The sequence below is a fragment of the Typopeltis vanoorti genome, chromosome 5 (assembly GCF_054136105.1).
Source record: "Typopeltis vanoorti isolate ZY-2024b chromosome 5, IOZ_Tvanoo_1.0, whole genome shotgun sequence".
Lineage (NCBI taxonomy): Eukaryota > Metazoa > Arthropoda > Arachnida > Uropygi > Thelyphonidae > Typopeltis > Typopeltis vanoorti.
The window spans coordinates 165,680,839-165,705,340 of NC_143553.1; the positions used below are offsets into that span (position 1 = coordinate 165,680,839).

The 24,502-nt window shown below is 38.6% G+C and overlaps 1 protein-coding gene across 1 annotated transcript in view; it reads right to left on the reverse strand.

Moving 5' to 3' along the window:
• Positions 1-24,502, reverse strand: part of LOC150107030 (MFS-type transporter SLC18B1-like) — a 213,497-nt gene that overhangs the window by 24,955 nt on the left and 164,040 nt on the right. Inside the window, exon 12 of the mRNA XM_090392910.1 lies at positions 20,285-20,359. Within this exon, the coding sequence (XP_090249036.1) occupies positions 20,285-20,359 (75 nt within the window). The remainder of the gene's footprint in view (positions 1-20,284; positions 20,360-24,502) is intronic.

Consider the following 24,502-nt stretch of genomic DNA (forward strand, 5'->3'; position numbering starts at 1 on the left):
CATCACCTTCACTGCTGTCAAGCTTAAATATGCAAGAAGTACATAGTTTTTAGGTATTTGCAGATGTAAAAATGATTTACTATATTATTAGTTTATTATCATCATTATTGATATTAATGCGACCTCCGTGGAGTCAAAAGATTCACTGCTGGAGGCAAACACTGTTACACACAAGGCCCATCAAACCGTGCTTTAAACTCATTCAATGTATCTGCATTCACCAGAATGTCAGGAAATACATTCCACATGGCAATCACTCTCCATGCAAAGAACCTGCTCCTTATACAGCTTCCAGATATGCCCTCGTTCTAACTCCTTCTCCCATTCTATGAAAAATTTCTTCCACGTTAACTTGGTAACAACCCTTTATCAACTTATGTCTCAATCATATCCCCTCTCTTCCTCCTATCACAAGGCTTTGCAAACTGCATCCCCCCAATCTGTCCTCATATCCCACATCCCAAAGACCAGTTATGATCTTAGTTATTCTTCCCTGGACCCTTTCCAATATATCCTTATCACCATGCAAACCAGTGGAACAAATCTGTGCACAATAATCCATATGAGACTAGATCAAGGCCTTATACAATGGAACCAGAACCTTTTTATTTCTGATCAGATGTTTCACATTGTGTGCAATGTGATCTCTGAACTTTAGATCCTTGTCCACCATCACTCCAAGATTTTTTTATCTCCTCAACTTCATCCAAAATTTCCCTACCAAGTGTATACTTTACATCCCAGTTGCCTAATAAATTGCAGAATCTAACACTTTGCAACAATAAATTGACAGTGCCATACTGTGGCCCACTCATACAATCTATTCAGTTCCTCCTGTAAGGCCACATCTGCTTGATTCCTCATCACTCTCCACAGTTTTGAATCATCTGCAAACAGTTGTATATCACCAGTTAAATCCATCCCAATATCATTAATATACAAATTAAATAACAATGGTCCCAAAACTGATCCTTGTAGCACACCACTAGTGACTTTCCTCATTTGAGATAGTGCCCCTCCCCCCAACATGCACAACTTGCTGATACTGATTCGATAGCCACCTGTCCAACTCAGTAGTCTATCATCCATTCTAATTTGATTCACATTAGTGAGCATTTGTAGTTTGGCAATCTATCAAATGCCTTTGCAAAATCTAATGCACCAATGTATATGCATCTCCCTTGTCCAATACATTCGTCACCTTATGGAAGTGAAACCTGCTTATATAACAAGGTGACATTCATCCTTGTTATAGTACATAAGCAGGTTTGTAACCTCACGTTAAGAAGCTCATGCTGACAAATGCAAAGTATACCACTGTTATCAACTCACTTTTGTATCCTATATCTTACCAACCTCTCCAATATCTTAACTACAACTCCAGATATAAAGATTGGCCTATAATTTGTAGCCTTAGCCTTATCATTAGTGAAGTGGAACAATTTTGTCTTCCTTCTGCTCATTTGGGATTTGCACTGTTGTGAGAATCTTGTTAAACAGGTAGGCCAAGGCTGATGCTAACTCCTTGGAACATTCCCATTTCCTTAAGACACATTGTGATATGTCATGAAGTCCTATTTCCTTATGGACATCTAGCTTACATAACTCCTCATATACCTCTTGTTAGCTCACCATTAAGTCTTCTCTCATTTCATTCTCTACACTTGAGCTTCTTCTTTCACACTAAGGATAAAACACCTTGATGAATATGTCCTCTGCAGCAGTTACCATTCTCCCACTTTCATCCATAACATCATCTTATCATAATCATTCTTCTTTCTACTTGCTACATATCGAAAAACTCATGAGGTTTTTCTTGGCTTAATTTACTAATTTCTGCTCATACTGCACTTTTGTTGTCCTTACCAACTGAGTCATTCTACTGGCCTGTTCTTTATACTCATCGTGCAACTGATTATTACCATTATTAATTTTGTGCTGCCTCCAAAATGCCTTTTTTTCATGCTTAATCCCCTCATTCATCTATTTCACACCTACCTCATTTAGCCTTTTGACCATTGGAATACATTCACACATTGATGCTGTTATGTATCATATCATATGTCAGTTCCCAAGCAGCATTTATTTCCTTACTACCAGGGGCATGCCAGCCATATGTGCAATGTGTGCGATGCACACAGGTGCCAGGATAGTAAAGGCGCCAAAGATTTGGTATGATATTTTAAATAAAGTGAATTTTGTCAGCAAAATACTGCAGTCTTCATCTATGAATCATCTCCAACTTGCTTTAGATGCATTGAATGATCTAAATCAATTTTTAAATGATTATAGGTCTGATGAAACTTTCAAAGAAATTGTAGAAAGCTCAAAATTAATTGCAGCAAAATTTGATGCAGAATCTGTATTTTCTAATAGTAGACCACTAAGGCGACGTAAAAAGACAACACAATTTGATTACAAATATGAAAATGAAAATATAGTAGATCCTGAAATTTCATTTAGAGTAATTTTTTTTTCCTCTGCATAATAGATCAAACACTACAATCTTTGAAGGAAAGATTTACTTTATTAAAAGAACATATGAATTCATTTCAGTTTTTGCATTTGTTAAGTACTTCACAAAATAAAGAATGTTTATTATCTTGTATAAAGTTATGACAAAAATTAACACATGAGAATCATTCAGACATTGATGTAGACGATTTATGGGAAGAAATTTTACACTGTCAACCATTTATTTTTAATTTTAAAAACATATATATCAGATAATTCAGTATATTTATTCTAACGATTTAATCACAGTTTATCCAAACTTTACAATTACTCTTCAGATTCTTTTGTCATTACCGGTATCTGTAGCATCTGCAGAATGGTCCTTTTCTAAACTTAAAATTATTAAAAACTACTTGCATTCCACAATGGTACAAGACAGACTTTCAAATCTTGCCATTATATCAATAGAGTCAGATATTTTAGATCAACTTGATATATATGATATTATTCGAGAATTTTCATTAATGAAAACTAGAAAAGTTCAATTCACAAAGTGATTTTTCATACATACATACATACATCTTCAAGGCCCACCTTTCCTAATTGGGTTGTGGGGGCAACAGCTGCAAGAGGAACTTCCAGTGGTCACAATCCTCTGCCACCAAGCTCAGGTGTTCTGGTGGGATTCCCAAACGTGTCCACCCAAAGTTTTGGATATAATCTATCCAGCGAGTCCGTGGCCTCCCACACTCTGGCTTGGCAAAGAGGGCCTGCTGAGGGAGCCTCTCTTGTGGCATTCTGACCAGGTGCCCGTACCAACGTAACTGTGATCTCTCAACACAGAGAAGCAGCAGTTGAGTATTGAGGGTTTCCCGAATTGCAGAGCTTCTGATTCTGTTGAGTCTTGTCAGCCCCACAACCCCTCGAAGGAACCTCATTTCAGCAGCTTGGATTCATGTCTGCATTCTTTCGATCATTACCCAACTCTCATGACCATAGGTGAGGATGGGAACATAGACTGTACTGAAAACAACCAGCTTAGCCTTGTTGCTTAACTCCCACTTCAATACTACCGAATGGCCAAGCTCCCGCAATATTGAGCTTGCTAAGCCAATTCGAGTATCTAGCTCTACATCCCATTTTCCATCATTCGTGAATATAGACCCAAGGTATTTAAACTTCTCCACCTGCCTCATTGGGACTCCACTTACATGATGGTTGTCTTGAGACCACAAATGTTTCAGTTTTGGCCACAGTGATCTTCATTCCAGCATCTGCACAAACAGCTATATACCTATCCAGGGCCCGCTGGAGGTCATCTGTGGAAGAGCTAAGCAGAACTAAGTCATCTGCAAAAAGCAGACGTCCAATGCTACATCTTCCAATTCTGACACACTCACTGCCTCGGCTGTGCCTATCAATCCAGTCCATAATTATTATGAAAAGGAGGGGTGACAGACCACACCCTTGGCGGAGGCCAGCGGAGACTGTGAAAGGTTCAGACTTTGTGCTGTTTACCCTGACACAAAACTCTGGGCATTCATACAGGGACTTGATGGTATCTAATAGTTGGCCATCCACTCCATACTCCTGTACTACTTGCCAAAGCTTATTATTATTATTATTACGGGTATCTCCATGGAGTCAGTAGACTCATCGCAGGAGACCCAAACTAGCAAAACAATATCTGTCATATCTCTTCTTGAATTCATTTACAGACGAAGAGCTCACAACTAAGTCAGGCAATGCATTCCACTCATTCACCACCCTCCAGGCAAAAAACCTTGTTCTGACACCTTTGTTAACCACACTCTTCTTTAATTTCCAGAGATGACCTCTTGTTCTTCCATCACTATCACACAGCTGAAACATTTCCCCTGCATCAATCCTATAAAAACCTTTTAGTAATTTGAATGTTTCTATCATATCCCCTCTTCTTCGCCTATCAACCAATCTCTGCAATCCACAAGCTCTCAATCTATCAATGTAGGGAGCATTTTTTATATCACTCACCAACTTGGTCACTCTTCTCTGAACCCTCTCCACAGCCTCCTCATCTCCAAGGAATCCAGGTGACCAGCCTGAGCACAGTAATCCAAATGTGGAAGTATCAATGCTTTATAAAGGGGAATAATAACCTCTTTATCTCTGGATGTCAGTGTGTTCCTCAACAACCAAGTAATCCTATGTTCAATCTTGGACACCTTAGCAATGTGTCCTCTGAACTTCATCTCCCTATCTACCAATACCCCTAAGTCCCTAGCCTCATCAATTTCTTGGAGTACCTTTCCATCGATGTAGTACACAGCTGGTAATCTTTTAATCCCAAAATGCATGACTTTACACTTTTCCACATTGAACTGACATCCATTTTCTTTTGCCCATTTTACCAGCTTATTTAAATCCTCCTGCAAACTTTCAACATCAGCTTGATTTTTTATTGCACTACACAACTTTGCATCATCAGCAAACAACTGAATATCTCCCTTTAAGCCATTTCCTATATCATTTATATACAAATTAAACAACATTGGCCCAAGCACAGAGCCCTGAGGCACACCACTGGTCACCTGCCTCATTCTGGACTCGGCTCCTCCATACACCACCTTATGGTATCTCTCCCTGAGCCATTCTCCTATCCATATCACCAATTTAATATCCATTCCCATCTGCTCCAATTTGCGTAACAGTGTTCTATGGGGTATCCTGTCAAAAGCCTTAGCAAAATCCAGAAGTACCACTGTGTAGCCAATTCCTTTGTCCAACTCAGATGTTATTCTATTATGAATAGTTAATAGATTGCTAAGGCAGGATCTACCTTTAACAAAACCATGTTGGCCTCTATAGAGTATCATATCCTGATCCACCTATTCTTGAATTTTGTCTTTAACCAACTTTTCCAATACTTTTACCACTACTCCTGAGATGGTGATTGGTCTGTAATTCAATACCGCAGTTTTAGAGCCACCCTTATGCAAAGGAACCACTTTGCCTAACTTCCACTCCCTAGGGACCATACCAGAGTTCAAACTTAAATTAAATATCCAGGTAAGAGGGGTTGACAATTCATTTGCACATTCACGCAACACCCGAGCTGATATTCCATCTAAGCCTACCGCAGTGTTTGCATTTAAGTTTTGCAATATATTTAATACCTCTGATTCTTTAGCTTCAATTCTCACATTAGGTATTGCTATAGGTATAGAGATATCCTCACTTGGGTGATAGACTTTTGAAAAGTGATCACTCAGTAACTCGACTATTACATCTGATTTTGTCACCTCAATACCATCAGCACCCACTAAGGTTATCCTTCCGAAGTCATTCTTCCTCTTACTTGCCACATAGCGGAAGAACTCTTTGGGATTACCCTTGATCTCTTTGGCTAAGGTCTTCTTATAATCTGATTTAGCTTTTCTTACTATGCTGGTAACCTTCCTAGCTTGAGCCTTGTACTGCTCATGGGTGTCCTGATCGCCTTTCTCCTTGTAAATTCTCCATAACATTTTCTTTTTTTGCAGTTCAAGCTTGATACTACTGCTCATCCATCTAATGCCTGCCTTGTTTGACCTCCTGACCATGGGGACACAATCTGATATTGCTTTCCTCAGATACCCGCTGATTTTATCCCAAGCACTGCTAACATCTTTCCCTTGCAATATGTTCTGCCATGGGATGGCTGCAAGCTCACTCCGAAGCTTGTTATAATTGCCTAACCTGTAGTTCCGTACATACCCCTTCTTAATAGAAAAATCCACAGATTTTGAAACCTCCCAAGCCAATACCACATGATCGCTTTCACCAACTGGAGGTAACAAGGACACCTTACTTATGCATATAACCTCTGAGCCAATAACCAGGTCCAAAACTCTCACACCACGTGTCCCTTCAGTTACGTGCTGTTTCAAGTAATTATCTCGTAGAAGATGTATGAACTCCATTTCCTTTTTGCTACGTGATATTTCCTCCTTCCAATTGATATCACCATAATTAAAATCCCCCATAATAATCACTAAGCCTTCACTCATTGCACTAAGTTGCTGATGCATGAATTCAATATCTCCCCCCGTACTCCCTGGCCTATAGCAGCATCCAACTGTATATTTGGTTGCGTTGGTCACTATTTCGCACTAGACTGCCTCAAATGAACTCTCATTCACATGTCTATCATCATGATATACTACTTTCTTTGGCTGCAACACATCAGCTATCATCAACAGTACTCCTCCTCCTGTTCTATCTTCTCTATCCTCCCTGAAAATACTGTACCCATCACATTCAATTCCAGTGACCACATCTTCTGCTGACAGCCAAGTTTCACTAATGCCTACAACTTTTGGTGAGATTTCACTGACTAATGCCAAAAATTCTTCTCTCTTATTTCGAATGCTTCTAGCATTGGTATACAAAAATTGCAGATTCTCTCTAGATCTTGTACCGACCGGCTTTAGAACTGATATATAAGTCACTAACTACCGTAGTCGTATGCCGATTTTTACCCCCTCTCTTCTGCAATTTATTCTGCCTATAAGGATCAATAAATACACAATCAGTGCTAAAGTTTCTCTCTCTTACACTCAACCTTTTCAATATTAGTTTCCCTGCCCAATAACTTCAACCTGTTCAGAAAACAATAACTTCTTCAATCGCTTATGTCCTTCCATGTTAAGATGCAGTCCATCTCTAGCATACAACTGCCTTTTTCCTTCAAACACACTCCAAACATCAACAAACTCCAGACCTCTTTTTCTGCACATTCTTGCTATCATATCATTCATTATCATTGCTCGTCTACTTAACTCGTAATTGTCAAAACGAGGCAGCACACACACACTATTCTCCCATTGACACTTTTCCTCTTCACAATATCTAATAATGTTCTTAAAGCATATCCCAAGGAACCCGGTCATATGCCTTCTCCAAGTCCACAAAACATGTGTAGACATTCGTGGCATATTTCCAAAGATTTCTCAAAGACTTGCCTTAAAGTGAAGATTTGGTCAGTTGTGCTTCTACCACGACGAAAGCCACATTGTTCTTCCTGGAACTTTAACTCAACTATGCTCCTGCACCGTCTTTTCAAGCACTTAGCATACACTTTCCCAGGCAGGCTGAGCAGAGAGATGCCATGATAGTTACTGCAATCCTTCTTAAAGACTGGTATTATTATGCCTGTTTGCCATTGCTTTGGTGCTCGCCCAGATATCCAAGCAACCTGACACACTCGAGTCAGCCAGAGAACACCGTCTCGATTTAAGGCTTTTAGCATTTCAGTGATTTTTCTTTCTGTTTAAATATTTATTTAACTATTTCTTTACCCAATAATGTTTAATATGTTCCTATTTTATATACTTGTAAGTTACTATTATTTATTTATTTTATTATTTATTTATTATTCATTTACTTTATTTTTTTCCAAATTATTTTTGTTGTTTTTGTACCCTTGTTTTTTATTGTTTTTTATACCTTTTTTTTTTTTTGTAATTTCTGCTTTTTGTTCAATAAACTTATAATTAATATATTTCGTATTTCATTTTTACTCACTGATATGTTTTTATAAAGTGATTTTTTATTGGGGAGAGGGATATAGGTGTACCAACTAAAGTTTTGCACACAGGTGCTGGACACTACTGATGTGCCCCTGCTTAGTGCTCAAATACTCATTCCATGCTATAGCTCCAAGCTGTCTCCTAAGCTTGTCAATAATCACCAGACTTCTACTTCCACATATATATCCTTTCTTCATGGAAATATGCATATAGCTAGCCACAATCCAGGTGATCATTTCATGATCACTCTCACCAACTGGGAATGTGCAAAACCCCACTCACAATTACATCCTCAGTTGAAATTATCAGATCTATAACTCTTGATCCTCGTGTGCCCTCCTTTACATACTGCCTGAGATAGTTGTCTCTCAAGAACTTGAGAAATTCATTTTCATTATTGTCAAATGCTATCTCTTCATTCCAATATATAGCACCATAATTAAAATTGCCCATTGTAATCACCCTTCCCTTGTTCACTACTTCAAGTTGTTTATACATTTCTTCATCACTGCCCTCCATATTCCCTGTCCTATAGTAACATCCAACTAGATATTTCTTCCTGTCAATCCCCATTTCACACCACGCTGCATCAAAACCATTGCCACTATTTTCTTCTTTCATGTTCACCTTATATGGACATGATTCCCCTGTTATTATCAGCAGCACTCCCTTCTTCCTTTCTATCTTCGTGAAATGTGCCCTTCTTCTATGTCCAGTCCTGTTAAGATATCATTTTCATTCAACCATGTTTCACTTATTCCAATGATTTAGGGATGAATAAACTCAATCAGTGAAACCATTTCATCTCTTTTATTTCTAACACTTCTGGCATTTGTTAATAAATGCAGGTTCACTTTTAGGTCTATAACCAGTATTACTGAAGCCACTTGTTAGTTGTGACTTTCCCACTACACCTGCTCTTGACCAATCTTCTTTATTACCACTTACCACATATATCTGCTCAGTCTCAACTACACTACTCGCATTCGATCTATTACATTTCTATGCTGATCATCTCCATACATGCACACATACATTCACTACTACTTCCAACATCCACTCTCCCTATGCCATGTGTATTATACTATTATACTAATATACTATTTTTACTATTATATTATTATACTATTACTACTGTTATGATTACTGCTACTACTATTATTATTAAGAGAGATGTCCAGGGAGTTGGGGACTTATCAAGAGAAGCCACATCATACACACATACTATATTACTACTCTTATTATACTATTATACTAATCTTTTCATTTCCCATTATCTGTAAGTGACCATACCATCTTAGTAATTCTTGTAGAAAGGCTTATACGCTGGTTAAACATGATAATTAATACTTAAGGGATTCACAGCGTACACTAGAAATATAAATTGAATCAACTTTAATATATACTTTCCGATATTTCGGCAACGTCACGTTGCCATCTTCATAGGAACTTAAGATAAAGACACGTGCATGCAAGTACTACATAACAGCAAATGAGAAACGAAGTGAGGAAGCTACCGTTTTCCTAAAGTCCTGATGGTGCCCCAGGCAGGCTATGTTAGGTGCCTTTAAGCTGAACTTCTTCTGATGTATGTTTCCCAAATTTGACGCAGTCTCATGCATCCAAATTTGTTGAGGTAGGGCATGTTCCTAAGGGCTGAGGCTGATTCCATGAATAGTCTTTTATATTTGAACTTGCTGCAGTGTATTACTGTGGCTTTCTTCCACCTTATTCTGTAGCGAGTATCCAGAGCATGGTCAGCAAGTCCATAGTGGCTGTACTGGTAAAAATCAGATGTAGTCCTTGTGTTCTGAGATTCTGATATTTGCTGTCCTGCCTGTTTGCCCAAAGTAGGACAATTTACAGCTGCAAGGGACCTGGTATACACCAGGTAGGTCTAGGGGAAGTGGTTGGTCTTTAGTGGAGCAGATAAGGGATGCCAATTTACTATATGGTCTGTAACAAGTGGTCAAGTCATGTTTTTTTACGATTTTGTTGATTTTTTCCGAGCTGCCTCGGATGTAGGGAATGGTGATGGATTTAGTCTTTTTTTGTGAAGGGGAGGAGGTGGGTTGTGGATATCTGGTTTTAGTATTTTTTGAGGGTGGTAGCCATTGGCTGAGAAAGTGTTAAGGATGTGATTTAGTTCAGTGGTTAGGGCTTGGTCATTTGAACAGATTAGTTTAGTCCTGTTGAATAGCGTCTTAACTCCATATTGTTGTGAGGGGGGGGGGGGGATTGTTGTTGAATATATCTGCCTGTATGGGTGGGTTTTCTAAAAACTGAGAAAACCAAGGTACCATCAGGTTGGCGGGTGACTAGTATGTTCTGGTACAAAATAGAGTGTGAAATTATCATCATACGCAAGAGATTTTGTTCTAGAAAAGCCGAAAAAGCTTTAGTGATGTGGATAGAAGATAAAGTACAAAAAAGAATGCCAGTTGACGGAAATTCCATCCATAAAGTGGAAGAAAGCCACAGTAATACACTGCAGTAAGTTCAAATATGAAACACTGTTCATGGAATATCATGATCAGCCTAAACAAATTTCGATGCATGAGACTGCCCCAAATTTGGGAAACATACATCAAAAGAACTTCAGCCCAAAGGCCAAGAACACCTAATATAGCCTGCCTGGGGGCATCATCAGGGCTTTAGGAAAATGGTAGCTTCCTTGCTTCATTTCTCATTTGCTGTTATGTAGTACTTGCGTGCACGTGTCTTTATCTTAAGTTCCCATGAAGATGGCAACGTGACGTTGCCAAAATATCGGAAAGTATATATTAAAGTTGATTTAATTTATATTTCTAGTGTACGCTGTCAATTCCTTAAGTATTAATTATCGTGTTTAACCAGCATATAAGCCTTTCTACAAAAATAGTATAATAGTATAATACACATGGCATAGGGAGAGTGGATGTTGGAGGTAGTAGTGAATGTATGTATGTATGTATGGAGATGATCAGCATAGAAATGTAATAGATCGAATGCGAGTAGTGTAGTTGAGACTGAGCAGATGTATGTGGTAAGTGGTAATAAAGAAGATTGGGCAAGAGCAGGTGTAGTGGGAAAGTCACAACTAACAAGTGGCTTCAGTAATACTGGTTATAGACCTAAAACTGAACCTGCATTTATTTACAAATGCCAGAAGTATCAGAAATAATGGAGATGAAATGGTTTCACTGATTGAGTTTATTCATCCCTAAATCGTTGGAATAAGTGAAACATGGTTGAATGAAGATGATATCTTAACAGGATTGGAAATGGAAGAAGGTTGACATTTCATGAGGATAGAAAGGTAGAAGGGAGTGCTGCTGATAATAACAGGGGAGTCATGTCCATATAAGGTAAACATGAAAGAAGAAAATAGTGGTAATGGTTTTGACGCAGTGTGGTGTGAAATGGAGATTGACAGGAAGAAATATCTAGTTGGATGTTACTATAGGCCAGGGAATATGGAGGGCAGTGATGAAGAAATGTATAAGCAACTTGAAGTAGTGAACAAGGAAAGGGTGATTACAATGGGCAATTTTAATTATAGCATTATAGATTGGAATGAAGAGATAGCATTTGAGAATAATGGAAGAAAGTATATATTAAAGTTGATTTAATTTATATTTCTAGTGTACGCTGTCAATTCCTTAAGTATTAATTACCATCTTAGTAATCTCTGCTTATTGATCATAAAATTGATCAATAAGCAGCGATTACAATGGTGATTACAATTGGCAATTTTAATTATGGCATTATAAATTGGAATGAAGAGATAGCATTTGAGAATAACGAAAGAAAGTATATATTAAAGTTGATTTAATTTATATTTATAGTGTATGCTGTCAATTCCTTAAGTATTAATTTCCATCTTAGTAATTTTTGCTTATTGATCATAAAATTTTTTGGATTACCGAGAAGGCAAGGTTAGAGTTAGACGCATCTACAGCGGAAGAGAAGAAGAAGATAAGTTTTCGCATTTAGTTATTTAGTATAGTTAAATATAGTTTATAATTACAGTATTGCATAAGTAAATGAGCTTACAGTAGAACATTTTGTATTTAATATTTAGTTGTAGTAGTTCCTCGGCACTATTTGAATGATGGCAGCAGCACATCTCCAATTACAAATTGCCAAGTCCTCCCCCATTTAAGGACTCTATTTTGCGTAACATAATACAGGATTTTATGGCATGCATTATTGTGGTATATATGTGTCCCCCCGGCAGTTGGATATGTGGGGGGTAAGAGAAGGGGGAATGCATACATGAGCAAAATGTAGGAAATGGGAGGAACTTAGTCAGTTAGATGTTACAATAACCGACCTCTTATTCACTTATATGCGTTGGGCTGTCTGCGTGGGAGAATCTCAACCTAGAGAGATGAGTAGTTGATTGATAGAGGGTGACAATGACGAGCGGAATATGAATGAAAAAATAAGATTGGGGAGCGTGGAAGGCTTGAATGATTGTGAAGTTTTCTGAGATTGTCTTGATTGGGAGGATGAATGGTGAGGAAGAGTAGCTAAATTGCAGAAAGCGATAGATTAGCTGAAGAGGAGGTGGAATGTCTCGGGAATGAGATGAGAAGTATGAAAGATGAAATTAAGTGAATCAGAGTATGAGTGATAGAAGAGGAGAGAACAGAAACAGTAGAAGAGAGGGAATGAAAGAGAGTTATGAGAATGATAGAAGAGGAGAGAATAGAAAGTAGAAGACAGGGAATGAGAGAGTTATGGGAATGATAGAAGAGGAGAGAATAGAAACAGTAGAAGAGAGGAATGAAAGAGAGTTATGCTTTCTTTTAAGCTTACACGGTGATCCGAATGCATTTTTGAAAATTATGGAGACAACTACCGTGTTTGAATAAAATCTTTAGTTTAATATAACTAAAATCTACATTCTAAAATCTAAATTCTACTCAAATTACTCAAGTCCGTCACTTCTTGGCCACCGGACACGGTTAAAAAACTCAAACCCCACTACACCCGCCACTCCAGAATATATGGGGTCCCAAAAATACACAAACAGAATGTTCCCCTTCGACCTATTGTGGAAGGAATAGACAGCCCCAATTACCACTTAGCCAAGAAATTAGCATCAACACTCAAGGAGTTGGTAGGTCATTCCCCCTCCTACATAAAGAACACACAACACTTTATAAACAAAATTAAAAACATAACACTCGACAAAGACGACTTATTAGTCAGTTTCGACGGTTCTGCCCTTTTCACTAATGTCCCCATCAACGACACAATTCTCCTACTACAGAACAAATTTCCGCCCGACATTACGGCCCTCTTTGCCCACGTACTACAGTTCGGTTACTTCGTGTGGCAAAACAAATTTTACCTACAAAAAGAAGGTACAGCCATGGGCTCACCACTATCCCCCCCCCCAATCGCTAACTTCTACATAGAAACCTTTGAGCAAAGGGTTCTTGATTCCGCCACACTAAGACTAACAATCTGGCTTAGGTACGTCGACGACGTGTTCGCGATCTGGCCGCACGGGCAACAAACGCTAAACACATTCCTTAGCCACCTGAACAAACAACACGAACACATACAAATCACCATCAAAATCAAAACTCACTCCCATTCCTAGACACACTAGTCACGCATCTTCCTTCAGGCAGTCTATCCTTCACGGTCTACCGAAAACCGACACACACGGGCCAATACATACATTCTAATTCATACCACCACCCATCACAAAAATATGGAGTCATTAACACCCTTAAAAATAGAGCTACAACAATTTGCTCTAACCAGCAAGCCCTGAAACAAGAACTAAAAATCATCAGCGACACATTCATAAATAATGGATATAACAAAAATACTAGTAATAAAATACTCCATAAAACAACAACAAAAACGAATCTAGATTACAGTAAAACTATAGCCATTCCATACATTAAAGGGTTATCAGAAAAAATCAACAGAATCCTACAACATTATAACCTCAATGCCACCTTTAAACCACCCACTAAACTTAAAACCATATTCAGCTCATCTAAGGATCCTCTACTCCCATTGGCACATCCTGGAGTCTATTGCATCTGCTGCACCTGTAACTTACCGTACATTGGTGACACAGGACGAACAATCCCTATACGCAAGAAAGAACACATTAGACACATTAAATATAACCATTATGGTGAAGCAGGCCTCTCAGATCACACGCTCAACATCTTACACCAAATCAACTGGAAAAGCACCCACTCTTTACACCACACAAAAACCTGGTATGAAAGGAAATTTAAGGTCGCCTGCAAAATCCTGATAAACCACCCAAATATCAACAACAAAGATGGCATGAAAATTCCAAGGATCTGGATGGCACACATTCAGCCCACCTAATATATAAGATCCAGCATAAGTAAGGACTCTAGCCAATCTTCAGCTAGTATTAGAAACCATTCCATACCAACTGGCTGCAATGTACATGTATAATCATGATGTTAATTTATGTATATAGATAGATACATAGACTTGTTGTTGTGCCCAATGTATGTCGACAACCAACAGATAACACTAATAATAGGACTCTAGCGTTGATGTATAATTATTATTTTTTTTTTTTATTTTATTTTATTTTCACCAGAGGTCAGGCCAACAATTGTTGTAGCGGTTGGTCAGTGTCTTTAACAAGCCAGTTTGATTGTAGTGTAGCTTGTTTTCTGTGTATAGTTGTATGCTCCAGAAGATGACCTTGACATAAAGGTCGAAACATCGAATGTAGATTTTAGTTATATTAAACTAAAGTTTTTATTCGAACATGGTAGTTGTCTCCATAATTTTCAAAAATGCAAAGAAGGTTATGGGAATGATAGAAGAGGAGGGAATGGAAACAGCGGAGAAAAGGAATGAGAAGGATGTGAGGGAGTGCTGGAACCAGAGATAGCGTGATATCAAGAAAATAGGTAAATAGGGGAACACGAAAGAAAGGGTTAGAGGAGAGACAAAGTGTGGGATGCAGGTGAGCAATCAAGGAACAGAGTGGTAAGAGGAATGATGTATGGAGACTCGAAGATCCATGGTGTGCAAGATAGGATGATAGAGGAGTGTTTGCCTGGGGGAACGATAGAAAGTGTGGCTATGGCAATTAAGCGAGGTGAAAGTTTGGATGAGATGATTGTGATGGTGGGCATGAATGACTTGAGAGGCAGTGTAAATTGAGTGGCGAGAGATCTGAGATTCATGCTTTAGGTTGTACAAAAGAAAACACAGAGAAGAAAGATAGTGTGTGTGTGTGTGTATTACCCAGGTATGATAATGACAAGCTGAGCAGAAGAGCAGTAATAATGAATAGCATAACAGCCAGAATGTGTCAGAAGAGAAGACTAGAATATATGGATGCTTGGAGGGCATTTGAGGACAGAAAGGAGCTGTATGTGAGAGACCGAATGCATTTGAATGAGGAAGGATGTAGTCATCTGAAGAGATTACTGTTTTCTGAACGAGTCGGTGTGTCAATGCAGGGAAACTACAATTCCCAGGGTGGATGGTAGCAGGGGTAGACTCTTGTGGAAATGGATGCTTTGGGGAAGGGAGACGATATCAGGTAACACTGAGTCCAATGGAGTCTGGAGGAGATAATGATAGGTATAGAAGCAGTGACATTTTATGCTTTATACTAATGCCAGGCTCTCGTAGACAGGCTTATACGTTGGTTATGCATTTCTAAATCACTTAGGGAATTGAACAACGTAGATCCGAATATAAATTAAATTATACTTTAATAAATATTTCTGATATTTCGGCAATGTCACATTGCCATTTTCAAAAGGAACTTACAAAAAGGCACGTGCATGCAGGCACCATAATACAATAACTGAGAATGAAGATATGAAGCTATCGTTCTCCTAGAAGTCCTGATGGGGACCTCTAGCGGGCTAAGTAGGTGTTCTTGGCCGTTGGGCTGAAGGTCTGCTGATGTATGCCTCCCAAATTTGGGGTAGCCGCATACAACCAAATTTGTTGAGGTTTGGAGAGTTTCTTAGGGCTGAGGCTGATTCCATAAATAGTCTTTCGAATTTGTATTTGCTCTGGTGTATTACTGTAGCTTTCTTCCACCGTATTCTGTGGCGTGTATCCAGAGTCTGTAACACAAGTACAGCCATTCTGGTCTGCAAGACCAGAATGGCTGTACTTGTGAAACCAGATGTAGTCCTTGTGTTCAGAAATTCTGATATTCGCTGTCCTGCCTGTTTGGCCAAAGTACGACAGTTTACAATTGCAAGGGACCTGGTATACACCAGGTAGGTCTAGGGGAAGTGGTTGGTCTTTGGTGGAGTGGATAAGGGATGCCAATTTTCTGTAAGGCCTGTAACAGGAGGTGAGGTCATGTTTTTTTAAAATTTTGGTAATTTTTTCCGAGGTGCCTCGGATGTAGGGAATGGTGATGGATTTAGAGTAATCTTTGTTGTGGAGGGGGGGGGGCTGTGGTTTGTAGGTTTCAATATATTTGGGGTGGGGGGGTAGCCATTGGCTGAGAAAGTGTTGAGGATGTGATTTAGTTGTGTTAAGGGCCATGTCGTTAGAACAGATTAGTTTAGCCCTGTTGTATAGTGTTTTCACCACTCTATATTGTTGTGAGGGGGGGGGGGGTGAGATTGTTGGTGAATGTATCTGCCTGTATGGGTGGGTTTTCTATAAACTGAGAAAACCAAGGTTCCATCAGGCTGGCAGGTGACTAATGTGTCTAGGAAACAGAGGCTGTTGTTTTCCTCTTTTTCCAGGGTGAACTTGATTCTGGAGTGTTGGTTGTTTAAGTGTGTAAAGAAGGAGAGGAGTGTTTCTGAGCCATGTGACCAAATAGCGAACACATCATCAACGTAGCAAAGCCATATGGTTGGTTTTAGTGGGGCAGAGGCTAAGGCTTTTTCTTCAAAGGTCTCCATAAAGAAATTGGCCAAGAGTGGGGAGAGTGGTGAACCCATGGCTGTCCCCTCTATTTGTTTGTAGAATTTTCCCTGCCAAACGAAATAGCCTGAGTTCATTGTGAACTGAAATAGGGCCGAGATATCGGGAGAAAATTTAGCTTGGATTAGCTCTAAAGTTTCCTTGAGTGGGACATTTGTGAATAAGGAGGAGACGTCGAAGCTGACCATTATGCCAGTATGTTGGAGTGTAAGGTTTTCTATGCTGGCTTTGAAGTGGGCTGAGTTTTTTATGTGTGATGGTGTGTTGCCAGTATAGTGTGTGAGCTCTTTGGCCAAATGTTTAGCTAATTTGTATGTGGTGGAATCAGTGCCATACACTATGGGACGTAATGGCACATTTTCTTTATGTATTTTTGGGAGTCCGTAAATACGGGGGGGGGGGGGGGGTATAGAGTTAAACGGCTTTAATCTGTTGGTAACTTTTACAGGCCAAGAAGTGACCTTCTTAAGGAGCCTGTGAAGTTTTCTAATTTGTGAGTTGGTGGGATTGTATTCGATAGGGAGGTAAGCAGCCCGATCTAATAGAAGAGCTACAAAACTGTAGTACTTAACCAAAAGGACTACAAAAGCTTACCTTTGTAGTCCTTTTGATTAAGTACTACAGTTGCAATGCCAGGTGTATCCAGAATAAAGGAGATGAATTGGTGGCGTTGATTGCATCAGCCTGGCCAAAGATTATTGGCATCTCTGAGACATGGTTGATGGAAGATAATATAATAACAGGAATAGAAGTGGCACTGTATAGCATTTTTCGGGAAGATAGGAAGGGAAAAGCAGTGGTGGAGTACTGCTTATGATAAGTGATGACTTATGTCCTCTAAGGGTGGAGGCTTTGAAAGGCAATGACACTAATGGTTTTGAAAGCATATGGTGTGAGGTAAAGGTGGGCAAGACAGGATATTTAGTGGTATGTTGCTACAAGCCAAGGAGAAAAGAGGGGTGGGGAGCAGGAGATGTTTAGGCAGTAGAGCTTGGCAAGTGCAAGAAGAATGGTTGATATGGGAGATTTTAACTACAGCAGTATAAGTTGGGAAGAGAAAAATGCATTAGTAATAGCATCAGAATAGCTGATTATAACTGAGATGGCATCTCTCCCCCCCCCCAGTTGGAGAGAGTAGCCATGTAGTTTTGAATTGGAAAATGAATAGACATGCAGGACTATCAAAGAAAAGGGAACATATGTGGAATTATAAGGCAGGTGATTATAATAGTCTTAAATATCAACTTGGGGTAGTTCCATGGAGTACAGAATTGGAAGGCCGGGATATCATTAGTATGTGGGAAATTGTGAAGGAATATTTGTTGGTAGCAATAGTAAGCTGTATTCCACAAGTGAAGAAGAGGACACAATTTGGTGTAAAGTGGATGACAAACAATATCAAACTGGAACTGCAGGTGAAAAAGAGATTATGGAAGAGATATAAGGAGAGGGGTGGAGAGCAGATGCAACAAGAATATAAGACTGAGGCCAGGAGAGTGACTAGTATGGTGAGGAAGGCAAAACTGGAATATGAGAAGAGATTGGCACTAAGATCCAAAGAAAATCCTAGGGAAATTTTTAGTTACTTGGCCAGTAGGAGGAGAAATGATTGTAGAAGAATGACATTGTGGGATAAAAAATGGGAACAGAGTTACTGATGCAGAGGACATAGTGGAGTTGCTAAATGACCACTTCATTGGAGTATTTTATCTTGGAGAAGTAGGTTTTAATACTAAAGGGATAGAGCAGGTTCAAGGTTTAGATGTGCAAGAGGAGAGTGTATTCAAAACACTGAGTACTCTGGATGTCAGTAAAGGTGTGGGACTGGATGGTATTTCACCACATGGAAGGAGTGGAAGGAAAGTACGATAGTGCCATTGCATAAGGGCGGTAGCAGACTGGATGTGGCTAACTATAGGCCAGTTTGTGTTTCATCAGCAGTTAAGATCTTGGAGAAATTAGTGAGCGACCATATACAGTGTTGGGCAGATGAGGATAATGTTATCTGTGAGAGTCGACATGGATTTGTTAAGGGGTGCTCTTGCTTTAGTAATGTGATTGCCTTTTATAATAAAGTGACAAGAGCAGTTGATGAGGGAAAGGCATATACTGCCATTTTTTTTTTTTTTTGCAAAGGCATTTGACAGTGCCATGTGATAAGCTGATATTTAAGTTGCAGCACATGGGTTTAGATGTCAGGTTAGTCAACTGCATTCAGGATTGACTGTGATAGATATCATAAAGTTGTGTATGGTGAGGCAATATCAAGGAGGCAGAAGGATAAAAGTGGGGTCCCACGGTGCTCAGTACTGGAACCTGTATTGTTTAACCTTTATATCAATGACATTGTTAATGGATTGCAAGGGATATTCAGTTGTTTGCAGATGATGTGAAGCTGGGAAGGGTTATTAGTAATAGTGCAGATGTGGCAGTCCTTCAAGAGGATTTGAATAAATTAGACAGATGGGTAAAATGAATGGGGGTTCCGGTTTAATGCAGCAAGATGGGAAGGTGGAAAGCTGCATACTCGACTGGAGGAGCTGTACTAGAGGAAGTAGGGGAGACAAGAGACCTGGGGCTGATAATTGAAAGAAAACTGAAATTCAGGGAACATATTGCAAAGGTGGTAAAGGTAACCCAGAGGATTGCTGCAATACTGAGAAGGATGCTGACCTGCAGAGATAAAAGACTTATTGTTCCATTGTATAAGACCCTGATCAGACCACACTTGGACTATTGTTCTGAAATTTGATCCCCAGGATTTGAAGGGAATAAATTAACTGTGGAAAGGGTACAGAGGTGGATAACAAAGATGGTTTCAGGACTGTACCATGTTAATTATGGGGATTGGCTGAGGGAATGTGGACTGCAGAGTTTGGTGGATAGAAGGAGAGGTGGTATGACTGAGACTTTTAAACTATTGAGAGGTAGTTATAGGGTTGACATTGGGGATTCTTTCGCTTGGTGAAACAGCAGAAAGGAGCGATGACAAGGGGGCCATCTCTGGAAGTTGTAAAAGGAAGCTGTGAGCAAGAGGGTGGGAAGTGGTTTCATTGCATGGAGGGCAGTTGAACCATGCAGTGCATTGCCTGATAGAATGGTGAGAGCAAGAACAGTCAATGAGTTCAATTAGTTGTATGATAGACTTTGTGTTTCCCTGGAAGGACCTCTCACAATGAGTCTTTTGACTCCATGGAGGCCAAATAATAATAATAATAATAAATATTAATCATTTCAGTTCATTTTTGATATCTTCATTTTAGTATGCTTCTACCTTTTATGTTAATTATGAGTACTATAAATGCATTGACCATTCTTGAATTAGCTGATAATTAAATATATGAAAACAGAAGGCTGTTACTTACCCCAAAGAGGCAGCAGAAGCTGTAATTCCAGAAACCATTGCATAAGTTGCAACATCATCAGGAAAACCTCTGTTTCTAAAATAAATAAATTAAAATAATTTTTATATATAGAAAAATCGCTGACTCTCTGGTAGTCTCTCTTTATAATAATAATACAACATATGTAATCAAGCATTTTAAAAATTAATGTTTACAAGCATCTACTGAATAATAGTTATAAAAAGTAAATCTTTTTTTCATCATCCACTACAATGAGTCTGAAACCTCTAGTAACGTTATACCATCCATTTGCCAATCAATATTTTGCATACCACTGTTACCTTCATCTGCAGTATCAGCTAAAAGAGGAGAACAAATTCAGGTTGTTGCATTTAAGTATATTATTATTATTATTATTACCACCCCAAGACCTCATGGAGTCAAATCCTCATCTGGGAGGTCCTTTTATCACACACACAGCTCATCATAGCCTGTTAAACACATTCAAACTCTTTACAGACACCACATTCTCGGGCAAGGCATTCCAATCATTCACAACTCTGCACGAAAAAAACCTGCCTCTCACTCCCCTACTCACACCCTCTTTATACAGTTTCCAGGGATGACCTCTGGTTCTCCCATGATCTCCCACTATTCTCTGTAAAACTTCTCCAGTATTGATCCTATAACAACCCCTTACCAACTTGTAGGTCTCTATCATATGTCCCCTCTTCCTCCTGTCCACCAGACACTGCAAATTACATCTTCTCAATCTTTCCTCATACTCAACATTCCAGAGGTCAGAAACTACCTTAGTCAGTCTCCTTTGGACCCTTTCCAACATCTCTTCATCCTTCTGAAAACCCGGTGACCAAATCTGGGCACAATAGTCCATGTGTAGCCTAATCAAAGCCTTATACAACAGAACAAGAATCTCCCTACTTCTACACGTCAGTGTCCTCTGCTTCATTCCCAGAAGCCCTTGTGTTGTCTTCACAATTTTGGCAATGTGTCCCCTAAATTTTAGATCCTTATCCACTATCACCCTCAGATCTCTTATTTCCTCTACCTCCAACAATATATTCTCACCAAGCATAAATTCTGCATCCCATCTTTTAAATTTTAAAACCTTACATTTTGCAACATTGAACTCACATCCCCATTTCCGTGCCCAATCACTCAATCTATTCAAGTCTTCTGGTAAGGCCACAACATCTTCACTACACTTCATGGTTCGTCCCAACTTTGCATCATCTGCAAACAACTGAATATCTCCATCCAAATCTTCACCTATATCATTAATATACAAGTTAAACAGCAATGGACCTAAAGCAGATCCCTGAGGCACTCCACTAGTGACTTTCCTTTTCCTGGATATCGCTCCCCCATACACAACTTGTTGATACCTATCAGATAGCCAGTCTCCAATCCAATGCACCAATCTAATATCCAACCCTATCTGCTCTAGTTTGACTGTCAACCTATCATGAGGTACTCTATCAAAAGCCTTTGCAAAATTCAAGTATATTACTGTGTATCCTTTTCCTCTGTCCAAGGAAGCAGTCACTTTATTGTAATAAGTAAGTAGATTACTAAAACATGACCTCCCTTTAGCAAATCTATGCTGTCCATCAAAAGATAATACGATTATTATCAACCCAACTCTGGATCCTAGTTCTCACAACTTGTTTCTGCTATAACAGGATATTATGATAGTCCAATATAAGTAAGACCTTATTAGGAGTTTGCAGTCAACTCAATCTTCTTTCAGATCATTTGGGTAATCTTCGTTTGCTGATCTTTAGTTTTTCCCAGTCCATATTTAAATTATCATACTACATCAGATTAGCTTTTCTTACCCATTATTGAATAATAATAGTAATAATACAGAATTACTTCGTAATCTCTTTATTTTTAGTAAGATTTTGGCATTCTTCTAATTTTCTGATGGTTTTTTCTAACTCTTAGATCCATAATTTGCATATTAGTAAAAGCAATCACATAGTCACAACTTGGAGGATAAACAGGCATTTGGTGGTCTCAAAGAGAAATGAATTTGTGGAATTATAGGAAAGGTGGTCATGAGGATCTTCATCAGGAGCCAGCTTAGAACAATATACTATGAATGGAAATCTTCAAGGAAAAGAGATCAGTAATCCATATCAGACTGGTATTTTTCTTTCATGCAAGGCATTACTTTACCTACAAATAGTTATTAACCTTATATGGATCACAAATCTATCCAACTATCAAATATTGCTTTCCCATTTGGGACAGCACCCATAAGGACTTCCTAAAAATACTTGACTCAGTACTGAAGAGGACAATTAGGTTGATTAATGACCCATCTCTTACCAGTTCCTTTTCACACAGATATTTAGTTTCTGAAACATGCATCTTCTGTAAATATTTCCATGGTAATTGTTCATATGAAGTAACATCAATGATTCCTCCACTCTGTATTAAATTCATTGAAACACATGCAGCTGCCACCCAACACCTCCTTTGCGGTTCAACTCCAATTTTTCTCTTCCTCCTCCTCTTCTTTTATTCCTTCTACTGCTATGTAGAAGAGTCTTCCCTCTTAAATGTTTCCCAAAGAATGCAATAAACAGGTCTTCAAATCAAATATGAGCAAATTTCTCCTTTCCCAACTCTCTATTCATCCACAGTACTAACATGTACTATAGGGTAATTAATCAACACCTCATGTATGGGATCATCATAAACATAAATTGCAGAAGGATAAGAGGTTATGGGTATAAAAAAAAAGGTGTGGGGGGGGGGAGAACAAAAGTGATCCATATAGTAGAAAAGAAGAAAGTGGAAAATGAGTGACTAGACTGATCCAAGAGAAATTCCAAATAGTTCTTTTATTATGCAGCCAGTAGGAGGAAAATGACTGTGGAAAAATGACATTGATAGATGGAAAAGGTAGTTTAGTATAGTTCATTCTGGAAAAATAGGTTTTGATCGTGAAGTGAAAATGAGGATTGAGGGGTTGTAAATGAATGAAACAGGTGAATAGAATACTTAGGATGTTACTAGAAGTAGAATACTAAGAATATTAGCTTTTAATTTTTTAGGAAATGACAATGTATACTACAATATTAATTAAAAACTTTAATCAGTACCTTCCTATATTTCGGCAATATTACATTGCTATCTTCAGGGATCACAACACAATAATATGTGCATGCACGCACGCAGGCACTAAGCAAATGAGGCTGAAGAAAGGCAACTGAAGTAAATCCTAGAGTCCTAAAGGGGCCCATAGCAGACTAAATTGGGTTGTCTTGGCAGTTTGTGCTGATGTTCTTAGAATGCAAGCTTCCAAAATTTGGGGCAGTTTCATACACCCAAATTTCTTGAGGTTTGGGAAGTTTTTCATAGCTGAGGCTGATTCCAGGAATAATATTTCATACTTATACTTGATGCAGTGTAATAAAGTGTAAGTATAAGTAAGTATAAGTATAAGCAGCATGTAGTATAAAAGATTATTCCTGGAATCAGCCTCAGTGCTGATTTGCTTCAAACCTATATAGACCAGTTTTTAAATTTTTCAGTATTAAGATTTTGAAAAAATAAAAGACATACATAATTAAGTGAAAGAGGATAATAAGATTATTTATGATGGTCAGCAAATATTTCTTAAGGAGCAGTGTTATTTTAGTAATCGGTTGGTTTTAAATCATCAGTCACTCTATTTTCACTATATTATTTCAGGAAATTACAACGTACTCAGATATATATTAAAATAAATTTTAATATATTTCTATATTTCAGTAACGTCACATTGCCATTTTCAAGAACTTAGGTACAAGATATGTGCATGCAGGCACAGCAAAACAATAAGTGAGGAAGAAGTATGAAGCTATTAAAGTCCTGATGGTGCCCTGAGAGGGCACCATCAGGACTTTAGGAGAAATAATAGCTTCATACTTCTTCAATAAGGTGTTTTGACATTATTAAATAAAAATCTCAGGATGAGAGATAGATGTAAAAAGTTTTTTACCTTGGGTATAATATATGTTAAAGATACCAAGTCTTTTTAAATATAAACCTGGTTTTTTACTCCATTTTCCAAGTAAGCAAACAGAGTCATTCAAGTTTGCACCTGCAAGTGTTGCAAGTCTAGCTGACCCTGCACATAGTGCAAGTCCAAGGCTTATGGTAACTTGTGTTAGTAAAATATTTATAAGCTCTGTATTACTTAAAACTTAGTATTTCTTAGCCTGG